Source organism: Patagioenas fasciata, chromosome 8 (genome assembly GCF_037038585.1).
Source record: "Patagioenas fasciata isolate bPatFas1 chromosome 8, bPatFas1.hap1, whole genome shotgun sequence".
Classification (NCBI taxonomy): Eukaryota; Metazoa; Chordata; class Aves; order Columbiformes; family Columbidae; genus Patagioenas; species Patagioenas fasciata.
This window is the reverse complement of record NC_092527.1, coordinates 10,676,944-10,695,867: the sequence shown is the minus strand read 5'-3', so window position 1 is coordinate 10,695,867 and position 18,924 is coordinate 10,676,944. Positions and strand designations below refer to the sequence as shown.

At 51.1% G+C, this 18,924-nt stretch overlaps 2 protein-coding genes across 2 annotated transcripts; one reads left to right on the top strand and one right to left on the bottom strand.

The window, feature by feature from the left end:
- Positions 1 to 10,923: 10,923 nt before the first annotated feature.
- ADO (2-aminoethanethiol dioxygenase) lies at positions 10,924 to 14,087 on the top strand. Its single transcript, XM_065843514.2, has one exon. It carries the CDS (start codon positions 11,003 to 11,005, stop codon positions 11,726 to 11,728), a length of 726 nt encoding a protein of 241 aa, XP_065699586.1. The 5' UTR covers positions 10,924 to 11,002; the 3' UTR covers positions 11,729 to 14,087.
- Positions 14,088 to 15,787: 1,700 nt separating this feature from the next.
- Positions 15,788 to 18,370, bottom strand: EGR2 (early growth response 2). The gene is made up of 2 exons (XM_065843790.2): positions 18,009 to 18,370; positions 15,788 to 17,680 (listed from the first exon to the last, which is right to left on the bottom strand). Exons 1-2 carry the CDS (start codon positions 18,184 to 18,186, stop codon positions 16,479 to 16,481), a joined length of 1,380 nt encoding a protein of 459 aa, XP_065699862.1. The 5' UTR covers positions 18,187 to 18,370; the 3' UTR covers positions 15,788 to 16,478.
- Between the last annotated feature and the right edge of the window lie 554 nt (positions 18,371 to 18,924).

Below are 18,924 nucleotides of genomic sequence, written 5' to 3'. Positions count from 1 at the left end.
ACCTCACATACCACAAGAACAGAAGCTCAAAGGCCACACAGCACTTTCACTTCGTGTGTGCATCTTCCAGTGATGTCAACTGGACGGGAGCTGCTGATTCTCAGACAGTACAACTTTTGCCAGGAAGTATTTTCAGACATACCCATCAGCTCTGGGCTCACACTTATGTCCCAACAAAATTCGATGTCTCTCCACACCATACACACATGTAACTTTTACCTGACAGAATTAAAAAAAAAAATATCTTGCATAAGTAAAATTTACTTTGTCAAATTCTGGAGGTTCTTGGAAAAAGTGAAAGCATTTTTAAACGTTGGCCTCAGGAAAAAGCATTCTCTCTTCTCAGGGGTTTGAATGGGATGGCCACATTTCTGGGCATAAGGACAGCTGGTAACTTGTGATGAGATTGCCACAGTTTAAGAATTTAACAACATGAAGACGGCTCAAGCCAACAGGTATCATTTCACCACAGGGCATGAGAGCAGAGTTCCTGAAGTTCAGCTGAGGGACGTGACAGCGTGTTAAGCTACAGCAACATGACCGCTTCTCATTGTCTCCTTTATATTCTAAGAGCTAAACTGTCCTTATTCTGAGGCATGCGTCAAAATATTGCAAGAAATGCAGGGCACAGAGGAGCATAAAGGTTATTTTCAACTTGCTAGGCTTCCCAAAAAGTTTTCAGATTCTGCACACAGAGTTAACCAATTTTATCATTTTGGTTACACACCTTTATTAATATCAAAACAACCAGCTTCTTGTTATCAATCCTTTTTTTTTCTTTTAAATTTAGTTATATGCCACCCCCTTGAAGTAAAATAGCTCAGATTCACACATAAAGATTGTAATAGGAATGGAAATAAAATACAATGAATCAACTGGTTTTGTACACAAAATAAGCATCTGTAATTACAAAGCAGCCAATGCACTAGCTCTGCCTTGAGTTATGTTACAGCCTTGGATCCCAGGACTTAAAATCACCTTTGCTCTCTTTGTCACAGGTCAAGTACAGCTCAGCCAAACCCGGAGATTTGTGCCAAACAGTTTGTGTTTCCAACAATTAAATATTGAATCCGCCTTCTATAAGCCACTTAGGAGTCACGCTTGCACAATTATTTGCATACACAGCCACTTTATTTCAGACCTAAATACAAAAAGCTATTAACAGTTGGCCAGATTCTGCTCTCATTTGCAAAACCACCTCATTTCCACTAAGACCAGCGAAGCCTGAGTTTTGTACCACACACGGGAGAGCAGAACTCCTTCACCAAGGCAACTCATACGGCCCAGCCCGGAGGTTTGTGTTCTGCTGCACACGCTGGCTCCTGCTCACCAACCTTCTAACTGCTCTGCAGTCTCACCTGCCTTTACTTTACATGGATCTCATTTCACAGACAGACAAGGGCAGGTTACTCATTCCCCTTAATTCACTGGATTTACAAGAAGCACACCAGCTGAGTAACACTGAACAAAAGACAAAATCGTTTCTACAGTGTATTTATACACACTAAAATGAACCGAACAAGCAAACAAGCTGTACACAACGTGCCCTATTATTAACTGAAACCAGAAGAAACTCTCTTCAGTACTTTGAGTGCTTATAAATGCATGCTTATGTCCTAGGTAACCTAGAGCTTCCAGAAATTACTTAGTCCTCAAAGCTCTGAGCCAAGTTTTCTCCACAGCATTTACTCCCTGGAGCCCACAGGAGGTAGCAGATAACTGGTCTCCAACCCCGTTTCTTCAGAGTCCTCCACACCGAGGGCAGATTTTGCTCATTCTCCCTGACTGACAGGTCACCTGGTTTAACTTCTCCTGGACTCCTTCATCTGCCACAGGTGTCACAGCCACCGCTGCACCAGGCACGGCACCATTCCCTGTTCTGTTAAGGCAATAAAGCCAGTCCCAGGTATAAAACATGTGACTGTTTATAGCGTGATGAGGTATGTCCAGAGGCTCAGCCCTGGGTACATAACAGAGCACTGGGCACACAAGCTCCTCTTCCCCCCAGCAGCTGTCTGACCTTGGATGGGGCTCCCACCCTGCAGCATCTCACCAGATTCCATGTCCTTCTCCAGACAAGGTTTCCTGCCACCTTGCATGACCACATCAATGGCCACACAGCCCGAGAGGCAAACTCCCCCAACCTATTCCCCTTGCATAAGGGGAAAAGTAATTTATGACACAAATACAAGGCACGGTGGATCACTCCAGCTTGACTGTTGACCCGTATCAAAAATCAGCACCAGTTTTAAGGGCCCTCTTCTGCCACCCTTCTAATGAATACTTTGAGGGGAGAAACTCGACACATCACAGCACAGTATTTCTTATGCCAACTAATGTGTCTTTTTTTCCCCCTACTAGAATTAATCAGAAGATTGTCAATTTTTTCCAAGTGAGAGATGCTGAGAATTGGCTTCAACTCTCTGGTAAAGCTGGAAAACAAGGCAAGGGGCCAGCTCCTCTGTGCGTGAACCTCCAGTGACTCAACTGAAGCGTGTGAAGATGGGGCAAGACCCGAGAAAATCGGATAATCCTATTCCAACTGTGTACAGCCAGATTTGTAAACAGATAAATTGGCCACTATTTTTGACGTGGTGCGTTATCATCTCAGTAAAGCAGCAATATGATTCTACGCGCTCAACGTTATAACTCTCAGACAAAGCTAGGGTAAAAGCACATTGAATTTACACAACAGCTCACAACTGCTTGGGAAGGACAACTGCAAAGCAGCTTGGGCAACCTTGCTTGTACCTTCTCATATAAGAAATCAGTGGCTGGACACTAACATATTAGTCCCCTATGACGTACTCTACTATCAGCTTCAGATCCTTCTGTTTTGCCTCAAATGCCCATATGACACACTACATATATATGGTTTACATATACGTTTTATTTAGCACAAAACAAGGAACAGCACTACATTTAGCATTCTGTTTTAACATTTTATATACAGAAACAAACATAGATGCAGATAACCTTGAGAAATCACATATACATGTGAAAGAAGTCCTTTTTAATACTGTCCCAAATATTTCTACCATTACCTAGTAGCATCAGCACGAGTCCAAAAGGTCACATAAATGAGGCCCTCGCCCTCTGTGCACACCAGGAGAACTCCCCCCAACACTCTATAATAAGGATAAAGGTTTTAGCTTTGACTCAAAAGCCCCAAGGACTACAGCCTACTAGAGGAAGGCAGTCAAAGAGATCAAAGGCATCCCCAGAGACTTCGTTAGGTGAAAAAGAGTGAAGTGTGCAAAGTTACTCAACTGTTTTGTGGACTTATGGTTCTGTTGGCATCCTCATACAGTGTCAAAAATGTAAGCGTATACATCAAAATGCAAATACGTTTACAACCCTGCCATGAGCTCCATGTGAACAGCTCTCTGTAAGCAATGGCAGCTCCTTCTGTGTGCAAGGCCCTGCCCATACAGGGCTCTCTGCAGGACTAGGACTGTAAACTACGTACCTAAATGCTGGTAAAGTGTGTTTACATAATATGTAAATAGATAAAGAAAAGTACATTCACACCAACTACCCAGGAAAGAAAACAAATATTTTTTCTCCTGCTAGAAGTACTGAATCACGTACCATCTGGTTTGGGAGAAAAAAAACAGACTCAGTCCAATTCAGCTATGAAGAAAATCCTATCTAAAAAAAGTAACCACATGCCAGATCCTCTTAAGTTCAATTTCCAATCATTTTTACATGGAGACATGGAGAGTTTTGTTTTCCTGAAGGGAAAAACAAACAAACAAACAACAGTAAGAAGGATGTGTGGCTTGTTGGGCCCCAATCATGCAAGCTCTAAATACTTAGCTACGGGGAATAGTGGAAGCTATTTTTCAGGACCAAGCTGAATCTCTGCATCAGTTCCTGCTGGTATGCATCCTAATTTTCCACGAAATCTGCCATACTTTTGCTACCATGCTGTGAAATGCAAAAGTAAAATCTAGATACTAATTACCTGAACTAATTTCCCTTTACACCTTGGTAACCTTTGGGTTTTTTCCTCAATCATCTGAAGACATATCTATGCACACATAGGATAGTGCAGTATGTTACTGACCTACTATTGTAACTGAAAAATAGCATGGTCATATAAATACTCCAAGTACTGGAGCACAACCAGCAAAGGTCATGTTTATAGCTCTGGCACACATTTGTCATTTCCAAACTTGTGACTTCTCATTTCGTCCTCAGACACACCATTAAAATTACTTCCTTCATTTTTAAAGAACCTAACATTTTTACAGCATCGTTTCGATTCACACTTCAAAACTTACACATAGCACTGATTTTCCAAATTTCTTTGTGTGTTTCCTTTAGCAGTTGTTCACCCCACAACCGTATGCCACAGAACCAAACTGCGCGGTTCCCTCCTCCTTTAAACAGCAACTCACCCCTGCGTTCTGCTTCCCTGGAACATCCCCCTGGCCTCAGTCCCTGACATTCCGTCCACACTTCCTTCTCTTTTTCCTTGCCATTTTCCTCTACTAATTTCCAACATTTAGTAATTGATGTCCTTGTATTTTGATACTTTTGCCTTGGATGTAGGCAAATCCTGGATATAACCACAACTCAGAGACCGATATCGCTGCGTGGGCAGCTGTAACTGCCCTGCAGTTCCTGCCCTGCTGCTGCTGCTGTTTCCCTCCATCCACCTCCCTTGTTCAAACACTTGCATAAAATTTCCTTCCTGCTTCCAGAGGACTTAAGTTTTAAACGGACCCTTTACCGATGGGACAAAGAAGGATTTTACTGGATTTACTGATTAATCTAAACACTTCAAGTACCTGAAAATACTGAAAGAAATGCCCCTGTCCCACTAAATACCTTATCCACTACATTTTACAGTTCACCTCTTTTTTCTGCTGAACAGTAAGTCCATGAAAAAATGAAACTATTATTTATTTTAAAAAGAAAAACATTCTGGGCTATTCCTTACAAACTACTTATTTTTTCTTCTTAAATTTAGCATTATTGGTTAACTCTATGCAGGTGTCCAGTAGGATAAATTTGATCACCCAATAATGAAGAAATGAAATAGTTCTCTCTCACACTGAAAAGAGATTGTTACAATGATGTGTTACACATATAACCAAAGGCAACCAAGTTACTATGGTTCATGCGTTGTCATTTATCGCCTGTGTGATGACCATACCCAGTCCTCACTCATGAGCACGAAAAAGAAAGGCTTAGCTTAAAGATAGTCTGTGCCAAAGCATTTTTGGCAGTGAGGGAAGGCTATGAGTGAGCACCGAGCAGGTTACAGTGACTCAGCTGCACAGCAGTCACTCTTTAAACCACAGAAATAGGATTACTTTAGACCTTGCCAATAAGGTTCCCTAACAGTTGGCGTGCGATCACTACTTGCGGTAGCGCTAGCAGTAGCAGACCCACACCTCACACCCTCCAGGACCCCAGAGTTAGTGAACTATCTACTTCCAACCCCCAGACTCCAACAGAGCAGAATCACACCCTACCCTAACACAAAACTGCCCATATACCACACCCATCTCAGGGCAGGCAAGAGTAAATACGGCACGGAAGGCAGTGATAGTGGGAGAACAGACACCCACAGAGACAGAACCTTCCCCTGCCATTACCAAGCCAGCTGCCGAGGGACGGCTGGCAGCCAGGGAGCTGCTTCCAAGCCGAGGTGACCCTGCAAGCTTCTCCTACCCTCCGCTCTGCCGCTAAGCAACCACATGGGACCCTCGGGATTCTCTGAAAAAGTAACAGAGAGAGAAAAAAACAAATCAAAACAAACAAACAAAAAAAACCACTTCAGTTTGGTTCTGAGGGAACAGGGACCAGAAGGGCCTTACGGGTCTGACAGCCAGTGACAGAATTCAAAGGACCGACAGGGAGGTGGTTTCAAAAATGCTGCCGAGGGCCAGACTCTGAGCCCCAAAAAACACCCAGGGAGGAGACAGACCTCTCAGGCTAAAAGAGCATCAGGACTATGGCCAAGCACAACCATCCTTCCATGCCAGCTATTCCAGCTATCTACCAATTTCAACAGGTAGTGTCAGCATGTGAATCAACTTTCATAAGTAAAATGATGAATGACTTCTGTGCATTTTGCTGCTTTTGAATGCACTTACGTAAAATATCAAATGTCACATTGTCTTAATACAACCAGAGATGAAGATATGCAGGGAAGAAATCACAAGTACACACACCACGTCTTTTAACCCGCCAGCTGAAAGACTAAAAGCGATGGTCCAAACTATCCATTATAAGATTAATCAGTTTAATCAATTATTCCCATTTATTACTAATTACATTCTAACATACTATCCATACATATTCCTGCTTATATTTCATTTTGAAAGTTATGCCAGTAATAAGAAACAGCTTTTTGTGGACTCAGAATTACACTGCAAATGGAGCTGTGGGTTTCTTTCATCTCATTAATTACCAACGAATTGTGGTTTTTTATTGTCCTGCCTGCATCTGAGCACTCAGGACTCTGGACACCTCAACAATATTCTTGAATGTATTTTTAAGTTTTAGGCATAAAGGTCAATTTTTTCCCAGGTTATATAATCAGATTGTCTTTCGAAAACATTAAAGATAGACCAAAAACTTAGAAAAGTCAAATAATAACTCTTTCCACAACCATTAGGGGATTTCTCCCTCTTTTTTGTCGCCAGCGCATACAACCGGCGAAAGTGTCACGTAGCTGCACAGCTGCAGCGGCTACAACAGACACCACGGAAGCGGCTCTGGCCGGAGCTGCCTCCCTGCAAACCACAAGCGCAGAAGAGAGGGCAGTTTCTAACCACGCTGGTAAACATTGTCTTCCTTACATCCAGGATCAGCTGTAGACAGTCAGAGAGTTCAGCAGGAATAAGGCCATGCCTAACTCACAGCACTCATCGCCACAGTCTAACCTGGGCGGTGCTGGAGACATCACCGGGGACCCAATTTGCACCAGTGGAAAGCACGAAATCAATGGAGCTAAACCCAGCGGATCAGAAAGAGGCTGGGTATCGCAGCAAACTCACGGACAGCGAGTTGCATGCTGCACAGCCTTCCCCACTCTGCATCACCCCAACTCCTGCTCTGGGCTGTTCAGTAGCAAACTGTCAATAAAACTCACTGATGATGTGCTTTATATAGAAATAGTGCATTTACTGAGAGGCTACAACAAATGAAGAATGCAGCGAGGGGTGAATTATGTGGTTAATGGAATACAGGATGTGTGTCAGTAAAGAAATGGTAAAGGTGGGTGGGAGTCTTAATGTTACACAGATCTGCTTGAAGTTTGGTATATATGAACTTAACTCCCCTTTCGATTTTAGTACAGTTATATCCAACACTCCTCTCTGTTTCTACAGCTATATAAATTCTCTGATGAATAACTGATAATCAACTTTCTTTTACGTAAGTCATTACTGGAGAGCCAGCAAATATTACAGATATGTTGTTTGTCTTCTCTTGTTTTAGTCTTGTTCTCATCTGAATCATGTTTGGCTAGCATTCATATCTATCTCCTTGATTGGTGGTGGCTATAGAAATAATAATAATATATACCCTCACAGAATGAGTGGCAGAAACAATGCAAAAAACTACATTCTTTGACAAGATTCTTATTTTTTGTCCTATGTAAACATACATCTGCAGCTGTTGGCAACACTACAACGGCGGATGGTTTCTGTGCTGCCTGTTCAAGTTCTACACCTTGTAAAAGAAATATTTTAGCATTGTGACACCACATTTAATTACAGCTAACAACTGAGCTTCTAGGCAGGCAGCTGTCAGTTCTGTCCATTCAAGACTGTTGTTTTATCTGACTGTTACAATTAATTTTGACTTCTCGAAACAAACTAAGAGGATCTGGGAAGCAACCCCTAGAAGAAAGTGAAAATGAGCAAGGGATATTTCACAAATTTGGGGGGAACTGTAAGACATAACAGTGACAAAGAAATGAGAAGCTGAAAAACTATCCATCCCACAAGAGAGTTCAGGTAGAAAGGAGAGAAGCCTGGAAGTAGGAGGGGTTGGGCAGGAGAAAATAGCTCTAACACTTCTCAACACATCCTCCTTCTGTGTGGGGGGAAAAAAACAAACACAGCAGAAGTCCCAAGCCATAACCTGAACTTGACCTCCCTCATACTGGTTCTGTCATAAAACCACTGGGCTGAACTTTGGTCATTTCATCACCGACACAAAGCAGTCTCAAAGCCCAGCAAAGCAACTACACCGTGATGGTTTTTTTCTTCATTTGCACTCAAGATAGTAGAGGCTTGCTAAGAATATGGCCTTTCAGAAGAAAAAACATGCCAATTTAATTGCCAGTTGGCTGGATGGCTTGCTTTTCTTTTGAGGATGTTTGTTTTAGTATTACTGCACTGAAAAATGTGAGTGTGATATAACATATAACTGGAACATTAAGTGCCAAGGACATATTTTTGTTTGTTAGAAATGGAAATCAATACAGTAGTTAAAAACATTGAGGATTATAAGGTCATCAACTATGTGAAACATAAACCCTATCACCAATGTAACATGCCACCAGGAATGTTCACATAAAGATGTTCTTAAAATCTTAATAAACATCCTTGTACACAGGATGTTTACAGAGTGATATGCACTAAAAAATTCAAGTAACTCACCTAGTATCACCCAGCGAGTCAAGATCAGGCTGAGATCAGAGTTTAGGATCCCAGTTTACTCTGCTGATCTTTCTTACAACTGCGTGTTACCTCAAGTGCAATGTCTTACCAATACCAAGCATTTCTGTTTCCACAAAATGCCTTATTTTTGTATTGCATAGAAAAAGAGCCAGTGTGTTCTAAAGTGAGCATTCCAGCAATCACTTGCAAGTATAAAATGTAATTGCTGAGACAGGACACAAATGGATAGCTTAAGCCAACAGAGAGATAATTTACCATTGTCACTGATAATGATAACTGCCAAAAATTCCAGTCCATACCTCCATATTTAAAGTGAGTGTCCCTACAGAAGGGCACTGAATAGCACACTGAATACAGAGCCTTCCAAATCCCTTGGCTCCGACAAAATGCCAGTTGCCAATCAACACAGCAGCGGTGAGACTGTGGGTGTCCTCAGCAGTTCACTCCAACGCAGAACGGCTCCCAGGCCAGTAACAACCCCACCTCTCAACTCAAGGACTCTGTCCCCTCATCTTCACCATCCTCCAGGCAGACCTGCTCCTGCCAAATACAAAAATGCTCACCTGATCTTCACCCCGTGCTCCAAACACTGGAACGGGAGACAGCAATGACTTAAAACATCAGTGTGTGAACATGAAACAGCTGAGGATTGCAATGCTTTGTGGCTTCACGTGGAACTTGAAAGCATCAAACCAAATGAAGATCCTCCTCTAAGAGGAAGCAATAATGTCATGACCTAAGTCTGCATTCTGTGCAGCAAACTTATTCATAGAGGGAGGGATATAAGTTTGGGAAGAAAGATTCAAGTCACACATATTTGTTTACAGTACCAGTATTTCATCCTCTATAGGCCATCACATGGCTGCAACATCTAGATTTCTGATTCAAGTACAATATGTAAGAATAGTATAAGGCCACACATATCTCACTTAAGTTTAATGCATATCTTAAGACTTGAGTTTGCCTTTAATCAAGATAACACATTGGTTTACCGTGGTTTGAAATGAACTTTTTTAACTTGGTGGGCTGCAGCCCCTGGAGTCCTATTTCACTGAATATGATCATCTAGCTATTTTTCAGAATCCTAACCAGCTAGGCCTACACCTACCATGGTACTTAGGTGCTGAACACCAGCTTAAATAATTGAACTCAAGGTGTTATGAGCCTGTATACTTTTGTGATCAGAGCCTAACTTTGTTTAACAAATCCCAGCACTAATAGGTTAATTTCTGACTTCAAAACCTCAATATTTTCTAGGCATGATCTGCTATGCGTAGTCATGCGTATCAGAAAGCAGGTAATAGGATTGTTGCCACAGATCTATAAATGAAATAAAATGTTACATGTAACGCCCTGGAAGAATAAATCAGTGTACCCTTTTTGTACATCAGCCTGAAACAACCACATGCAGGCTCAACCAGGTTGGAAGTGAGCCAAAAGATTATCCATCCTTTCTGCCACACGTGGATTCTCCGAGGATGAGCATCTGGAACTCCATGTGCTCGTTCGATGTTCATCTGCGGTTAAAGATAATGAATTCAGATACAATCATGCTCAAAAGTGACGAGAAGCAGACACACCAAGAACAGGGCATGCTGTACAGCAAGACCTCGATCCAATACTCCGATGAGAGAGGCAGTGTCAGAAAGCTGAAAACTGATAAATTTGCCAAAACGGCTCAACTTTAACAAGCAATGAGTGACCAGAAAACCCAAACCAAAACAAAATATCTGTTGTCCGTTATATGTCCACGACACCGTGCTTGCACCGCCGTGCTCTTTTACACGGCTGAACTACAAAACAAATAAAAAGTTCCTCCTGCACCTTCTCCTCGCTCAGGTCCACAGCTACCCGGGAGCTGCTTGTTCCCGCGGCTCCCCCGTCCCCGCAGGCACCGCGCACAGCCCGGGCGGCCGAGCCCGCCTCTCCGTGCCTCTGCCTGGGCTCCCGCTGCCGCCCACGGGAGGCCGGGGCTGGCGAGACGCTTCCCGGGGCTGCGGCCCGATCCCCCACGTCTCGTCTCGACCCCCTTGGCACTGAGACTCCGGGCGCCGGCGGTGCCGCCGCACGCCTCCGGAACCCGACCTGCCCCGCCCCGGCGGCCGCAGCCCCCGGCGGCCACTCACCTCCGCCGGCCCTGCTGGCAGCCCCGCTCCCTCCTCCGCCGCTCGCTGCCCGCGGGCCGCCCCGGCGCAGGTCGCAGGGCGGCGGGCAGGACTACAAGCCCCGTCGTGCGCAGCGGCGCGGAGGCGCCTGCGCGGCGGGGACGGGGGAGGAGGCGGAAGCGGCGACGGGACCGCCCGCGGCGGCGGGGCGCGGCGGGGCCGGAGAGGGTCGCCGCCGCTGCCGCCGCCATGCCCCGGGACAACATGGCGTCCCTGATCCAGCGGGTGGCGCGGCAGGCGCGGATCACGTTCCGCAGCCCGGCCGGGCCGGCCTTCGGCGAGAACCTGCACCGGCTGCAGCAGCTGCTGGACGAGGTGCGCGCCGAGGACTTGCACTTGGCGCCGCAGGGGCCGTCGGCGGCAGCGGCGCCGGGCGGGGGGTTCCTGACGGCCGGCGCGGTGCCGCCCGTCAGCTACATGCACATCTGCGAGACGGACAGCTTCAGCATGGGCGTGTTCCTGCTGCGGAGCGGCGCCTGCATCCCGCTGCACGACCACCCGGGCATGAACGGCTTGCTGAAGGTGCTCTACGGCACGCTGCGCATCGCCTGCATGGACACGCTGCCCCCCGCCGCCGCCGCCCCGCCGCCCGCCGCCGGGCCCTGCCACCGCGCCCTGTTCCGCTCCCGCCAGCAGTACACGCCGGCCTCCCCGCCCTGCCTGCTCTCGCCGCAAACCGACAACCTCCACCAGATCGACGCCGTGGACGGGCCCGCCGCCTTCCTCGACATCCTGGCGCCGCCCTACGACCCCCAGCACGGCCGGGACTGCCACTACTACCGCCTGCTGGAGGGGTCGCCGGCGGGCGCCGAGCCGCCCGGGCTGCCGCGGGAGGTGTGGCTGATGGAGACCCCACAGGCCGCCGACTTCTGGTGCGGGGGCGAGCCCTACCCCGGGCCCCGCGTCAGCCTCTGAGCCGGCGGCGTCCCGGGCCCGGCCGATGGGACGGTTGGCGGGAGTTCGCGGCCTCCCCGCGCCGCCGGGCCCGCCTCACGGAGCCGCGCCTGGCCCGGCCCCGGCGGGCAGCACCGCCCGAACCACGGCCGCGCTCAGCCTGTGTCCCGCTCCCCGCCGGCAGGACCGCGGCTGCTGGCCGGGGCTCCTCGGGAGCGCCGCGGGTCAAAGCCTTCCTGCTCCTGGCCTGCCGGGAGTCGGGGGCAGTAAACGCCGGAGCGTGTTTATTTCTTTGGGCCGATGCGGAGGAGCGGCATGGTTAAAGTGCTGATCAGCTAAACGGTTGGGGGGAAAATCATCCCTCATCCTGTGTAAATAGTTAGGGCTGCATGTCAGCGTGGGAGATTGGGTTCCAGCAGAGAGAGCAAACGCAATAAGAATTGTCCCGGGTTGCCCCACACTCCCCCCAGCAGAGCCAGCCGGTGCCCATGGGCCGGCAGAGCGTGCCCACCCAGCCTGGGCAGGGGCTGGGCCGGCTGCAGCCTTTGGGGACTCTGTCTTCAGAGCGAGTCTCACTCAGCAAGAGCTGTACCCTGCCAGCAAAAAACAAACCCAGAACAACTCCTGAGCCAGGATATGTTCCTCCAGTAAACACCGGTGGTCCCCAGGGCTGTAGTTAAGGGAATTCCTGCTCCGAAGGGACACTGCCAGGTTCAGAATTTTTAACAGTTTCTTAAAGCATTGCCTATAAGATCTCACTATTGCAACTAAGAACTACAGAGTACGTCTATGCATATTTCCTTCAGCTAGGAGAAGGAGACTAGTCAGCTGCTAATTAACCTCGCTTGGAACCTCATGCGGCAGCAGCGGAGGGTATCAGAACTGTGGGCATCTTAAGAGAAAAAACAGCCATCCACTGTTGTGTCGTGGAACCTATTGCAGAAACGTGACATATTTGCAAACTGTATATACAGCATCGTGCATACCCTAGGTACAGATAAGATTTGACCTGATGTCTTCTCTTTAAAGCGTGGTCTGTGTTTTTATATGGACAAGTGAACACTTCAGGCTTGTAAAGCCCTGCGGTTTCCCTCTTTATACTATTTATAAAAAGTACTTTTTCATAAGGCTTTTAAATAAACGTAGGATAGAAGAGACACCATGAATTTTGCCTTGCTATGATGGAAGCAGTTTGGAGATGCAGTTTGACCACGGCAGGAGATGCAATCTTTCTGACAAGGGAGGAACTATTTCTATAGGTGAAATACTCCGTCTACACTACAGGGACTGGTCTCGTGCCCATTCATCCTAACGCACGCTTCGTACCACAAACCCAGGCCTGGGCAGCCTTGGCCCTCTTGGTCTCAATTTGGGAATTTGAATAAGAAAGCGCAACTTACCAGCCTCCTAAGTGATGTACCGACCTGCTCCAGAAATCATTCCACAACTGGCTTTAATTTTTCTTTGTGTATTTATAAAAGCAGACTTGTTTTTCCTGAACAGTGGCTTGTATGTGTGAATTTTTAAAGGTTTCTGATACAGCATTGCTTATTTTTTTGGCCTGCGAAAGAATGAATGTAAAATACAGTCAGCATTATGCATGCACAGATTAATACTTTTGCAAGGAAAAAAATGGTGGAAATTATTTCAGGCAATTTCCATTTATTCTTACATCACTTTCAAGTGTCTGATATTTCTGCAGCTGGCTTACCTGTTTTTCCTGGAATTCCCCTGCAGCTAAGTGTTAATGTACAACAATTCTCTATCGAACGTAGTCATTAACTATAATGCAATGCCTCCCTGTGTTACAGCCTGTTTCCAGCTCTCTCCGATGCTAATGAAGACCATCATGCTTTTTCAGAAGCCCACAAAGAAGATAGCCTGGTGCATGCAAACAGCTGTACTGGAAAAACAAACTGTGACAGAGACCTTTTTCTAATTTCATCTGCTCTATCCTCCCCTTAGGTCTTTCTGCTTGATTTTTGATTTTTTTCTCCATATGTAAAATCTAGTTGAGATGTTTAGTGGGATAGGACTTCAATGCATCTTTCTGTAGAGAACGGCATGGTCCCTTACACTGGAGTGCTGTTAACAATAGTGGCAAATATTTTCCTTTTTTTTTTTTAATAAAGTTGTTAGAATCAAAGTCTTAAAGCGGGGAAAACAGCAAAGAAAACCTGAGATGCATTGAAGAAAAGCTTCTTTGTGTAACTTCTTGCTTACTCGGTAATTGAAACTTCTTTCATATGTTCTGGATATCTGTGAGCAGAAGGTTTAAGTCTGTAATGCCGTTGCTTCTCTCTGCGGTCTGGTTATTGTGTTTTCACAACAGCAAAATTACTGTTATTGCTGAACTATAGAATAAATACAAGATATCTCACCACTGACCAGTCATTACTTTCCTTCACGAGTATGACAGTCTTGAATCAAGTATGGTACAGAGCACAAGTTTCTTTTCTTAACAGTCCGAATGGGCGACTGGCCTTTCTTTGAAAGCCGACGCTTAACGCTGGGTTCTCAGCCCAAACCTTCCCTCGGCGCCCTGCAGACAAATCCACGCGGATGCGGAATTGCCACTTCTGAAGCTGGCTGCTGCTGTAAGGCAAAGGCACCGGTTTACAGCTGCTCACACTAATACACAATGTACGGTTTTCTTGTAGCTGTATGCCAGTCGTGTCAGTTTCCTGAAGTCAGTTCATTTACAATTTCTGTGTTGTCTTGTTTTGCTTTTGACTGGGGTTTTAATCTTGTAGCATCTGGAGAGTGCAAGCGGAGCCTCGTTTTGCGCACTTGGGTAGCTGAGATCCCAATTTCGCTCACAATGCTCTTGCTGCGACCGAGCTGCTGTTTTCCAAGGCCGTGGCTGTACCTCCAGGAGCCCAGCAGGCTGAGAGCAGAGGATCCCAGTCCACCTCCCTGAACCACAGCCCACCCATGCTGACTGAGGACGCCACGGCTCCATGTGACATCCTTCCAGCAGCAGACTGTGGGCTCTTGGGGACCAGGCGCACATGGGAGGAGGTGGCAAAGCTGCAGTCTGCTGGCAGATGCAGCAAGAGAGGCAAAGGTTTACTTGTGCTGCTAAGGTGGACAGTGAGATGGTGAGCATGGTGGCTCTGGAGCTGGCCTCACTGCTTGGCTTCTCCATCCCAAAGAGTCTGGTCTGTGCCCGGCTCAGGAAGTCTGCTTCACATCTGATTCAAAACCAGGCACATCGCTTTGGCTCCCACTGACTGCCTTTCCCAAGCAAAGAGCAGCTGCTCCAAAAGCCAGTGCCAGTTCCAGGAGACAGGGCGCAGGGCGTTTCAGACAGAAGAGGCAAGTGCCACTGGGGCTTTGCACAGCGGGACCCAGCACCGAGTCAAGCAGATGCTGGTAGCGGCTGGGCAAGGACTTTGCCCTTGCTCCCCGCAGTGCTGGGCTGTGCCATTAGCAGGGTGTTCCATCCTGTGCAGTGCAGACCGTACTGGGGATCTGTAGCAGCAGGTGAGCCCGCGGGGCCGGTACAGCCCTGCACCGACGGCAGGACCCAAAGGTGGGCCCTGGCAGGGCCAGGCCAGGCTAACATCTTGAAAAACAATAATAAAAGTAGGTTAAAAAAAAAAAAAAAGGTGCGATGTTGCGGTCAGATGGGTTCAGCAGAAAAAGCCCGGCCGTGCCGCGGGGGTGAGCGCCGCCGCCCCCGCGGAGCCCCCCGAGAGCGGGCGCGGTGCCGCCCGCGCCGCCGGTAGCCGCTTTCCCCGAGCAGCGGCCGTCGGGGCGGCGGTACCCGCTCTTCCGCAGCCCACTCGGGGAGGTTGCCTGGGGCAGATCATAACCGCGGAACAAAACAGAAAGTGAGTCAAAAAAACCCACCCCGCTCCCTGGTTAATATTAGCCCGTCTCTCGTCTCCGAGGGAAATCCCCGCGCCCCAGAGCGAGTGTTTGTACGGCGGGGCCGCTGTTTTTCCGCGCCCAGGCGCAACGCTGCGCCCAGCGGAGCACGGGCCGGGCTGCTCCACAGCCCCTCGCCGCACCGGTCTGGGGGCGGGCGGGAGGCCCTTCGCCGGGCCAGGGAACCTACGGAAATAAAGGTGCCAATTTAGAATAATTAAGAGATTTATTTGTAGTCTTTTATAAACGTTGTAAGCACCGACCCTATTGTCGAAAAGTTTATTTACAGTGTGGCCAGAAAGAAACCCTCTCTCCTTCCAGCTCCCGTTAGTAGTTGTGCATTATTCGTGTTATCTGCTGCGCCCCAGGTCCCGGTAGACAACGGGCGTCGGTTCCAGCCAGAATATTTACATCCCGTCCCAAGTCCTACTATAAACGTAACACTTTTAAGTCACCAAAAAGAAAAATAAAAAATTAAAAAAAAAAAAAAAAAGAAAACCAAACCAAAACCAAAACCCCAAACGAGTGCGTACAAAAATATAGTCTCTAAAAAAAAAATCCCAATATTAATAGGCAGAAATGTACAGCCATACGAAAACCAGGGAGTGAAAACTTTCCGGTCTCGGTGTCGCCGCTGTCGTCGGAGCGGATCGGTAAGGCACCCCCCACATGCAGACAGGGGACCGGGCTCTACACCACACAAGGCACCAAGGACACCTCACCACGACGGCACTGCATGCATCCATCCTCCCGCCGCAGCCCCTATGTACACCCGCCGGCCCGGCCCAGCCCGGCCCGGCCCAGGGGAGCCCCGCGGCGCCGCCAGGTGCTCACCGCGCCCCGCCGCGCTCGGCGGCGGCTCAGCGGCTCAGCGCTGGGTCCTGCGCGCCCCGCGCTTTCAGGGAGTCCGCGTCCGCGCCGCGCAGGGGGCCAGGGCGGCGGCGCCGCTCCCGCCGCCGGGTTGCGGGCACCCGCCGGCGGCGGCGGCTCCTTTCCGCTCCTTCTGGCGCAGGTGGATCTTGGTGTGCCGCTTCCTCTCGTCGGAGCGGGCGAACTTCCTGCCGCAGAAGTCGCAGGCGAAGGGCTTCTCGCCGGTGTGCGTGCGGATGTGGGTGGTGAGGTGGTCGCTGCGGCTGAAGTTCCGCATGCAGATGCGGCACTGGAAGGGCTTGTGGCCCGTGTGGATGCGGATGTGCCGGGTGAGCTCGTCGGAGCGGGAGAAGCGGCGGTCGCAGCCCTCGGCGGGGCAGGGGTAGGGCCGCTCGTGGACCGGCGTCTTGCTGGGCCGGTTGGGGTACTTGCGGGGCCGCAGGATGGGCCGCAGCGGCAGGTGGTGCGGGCTGTAGGCGCCGGCCGGCAGCCGGGTGCCCGCGCCCTCGCCCCCGCCGCCGGGAGCGCTGCCGGGGGCGGTGCCCGCCGGGGGCGCCCCCATGGTGAAGTTGCGGATGGTGGAGAGCGGCGTGAGGGGCGGCGGGACGCGGAGCGAGTCGAGGGGGCAGGGGAAGGGTTTGCGGTCGGGGCCGGCGTGAAGCTCCCGCTGGCACTGAGGCGGCGGGAAGAAGCCGCCGTACTCGGGGATCATGGTGAAGAGCCCGCCGTCGGCCGCCGCCGCCTTCGGGGAGGGGTAGGAGGGCGGCGGGGGAAAAGGCAGCGCCCCGCCGCCGGCGGCGGGCAGGAAGGCCGAGGAGGGGTCCTGGGGGTACATGTCGCCGCACCCAGAATAGGGCGGCGGAGGTGGCGAGTACAGGTGTTCCAGGTCGGCCGGCTGGCCCTGCGCCATGGTACAGCCGAGGGCCCCGGCCAGCGGATTGGGGGAGGCGGCGGAGGCGGCGGTGGCCGAGGAGGAGGCGGAGGAGGTGGCGGAGGAGGCGGAGGAGGTGGCGGAGGAGGGCGTGCTGACCCCCTGCAGGATCCCCGCGCTCACGATGTTGATGATGCCCTCGGGGTAGCAGCCGGCGCCGGGGTACTGCGGGTCGATGGAGAATTTGCCCATGTAGGTGAAGGTCTGGTTGCGGGAGGCCGGGGCGCTGGGCGCGAAGCCGCCGCCGTAGGGCAGGTCCAGTGCCCGCTTATCGCCCATGTCCACGTTGATCATGCCGTCTGGGGGGACAAGGACCCGGTCAGCCCTTCGCGCCGTCGCCCACTGGGCGCCCCACCACCGGTCCCGACCGTGGCCCGGCACGGCGCGGGGCTGCGGCGCGCACATGTTGCGCTCCGGCTGCGGGGGCTCCGCGCCGGCCCCAACTTTTTTCCCCGAGTCGGGTGGGGGGGCAGGGCTGCCGCGAGGGGCGCCGGGGACCCCGGCCGGGCGAGCCCCGGGGGGCCGCGGCCCCCGTCCCAGTCCGCCCCCCGCCCGCCGCCCCGGGGCTCCGCCGCCCTCCGCGAGCGGCCCGGCCCGCACCTGCGCGGCCGCGCGGGGTCCGCTTACCTCCTGCCACACCGCTCATCTGGTCAAACGGCCCTGCCAGGTCGGCATTGGGGAAGATCGCGACCGAAGTTGGCAGCGCGGCGGAGATGTCATCGGCGGGGTAAATGCCCTCGGGGAGCTGGTGCACAAACCCGCCCAGGGTCACCGGGATCTTGTCCACCGCCTTGGCGGTCATCATGGGGGCAGCGGGGCGGCCGGGGGAGCGACGCTCCCGGCCGGCGGTGTGCGCTCGGGGCGGGGAGGGGAGAGAGAGGAGGGGGCGCTTCCCCCTGCCTCCCACTACCGGCGCGGGGGGACCGCGGGGAGCCGGCGCGGCGGGCGGGGAGGCATGTGCGGGCGGGCGGCCGCCCCGTCGCGGCGGTGCGGTGCCCGCGGTGCCCCGGGAGAGCCGCCGCTCCCGCCGCAGCTCGCGCTGGAGGACAAGTCTGGCGGTAAGTATTTATGGGGGCCCCCTGAATGCCCGGGACGTCACTGCCCATATAAGGACTGAGGAACGGGGCCCGGCGGTCACGTGGGCGCCCGCGTGCGGGACCCGTCGCCTCGCGCCCGCCCCAACCCACCCGCCCCCCCTCGGCGTTCCGCGCCGCGCGGGGGCGGCCCCGACCCGCCCCGGCCCGCCGAGCCCCTGCCGCGCCGGCAGCGCCCCAACGCCGCCCGCCGCGCCGCCCAGGGGGGTATTCCGGTGGCGGGGCCCTTGTCCTAAAAAGGCGAGGATCCGGCCCCGCCCCGCCTGCCCTTTTTAGGGCTCGTTCCGGAAAATTTTAAAAAGCTCGGAAAGCAGAGGAGGTCCCGGGGCCGCCCCGCCGGACCCAGCTCACTTTCTCAGCAGCCCGTAACCGCAAAGCGGCGCCGGGTCAGAAAACAGCCGCATTCACGGAATCTGGCTTCTCCTTTCTTAAAAATAAATTAAAAAAAA

Coding starts and splice junctions, on each gene's coding strand:
- ADO (XM_065843514.2), top strand. CDS start 11,003: ATGCCCCGGGACAACATGGCGTCCCTGATCCAGCGGGTGGCGCGGCAG.
- EGR2 (XM_065843790.2), bottom strand. CDS start 18,186: ATGATGACCGCCAAGGCGGTGGACAAGATCCCGGTGACCCTGGGCGGG. Junction 17,681..18,008: donor GATGAGCGGTGTGGCAGGAG/GTAAGCGGACCC, acceptor TTGTCCCCCCAG/ACGGCATGATCAACGTGGAC.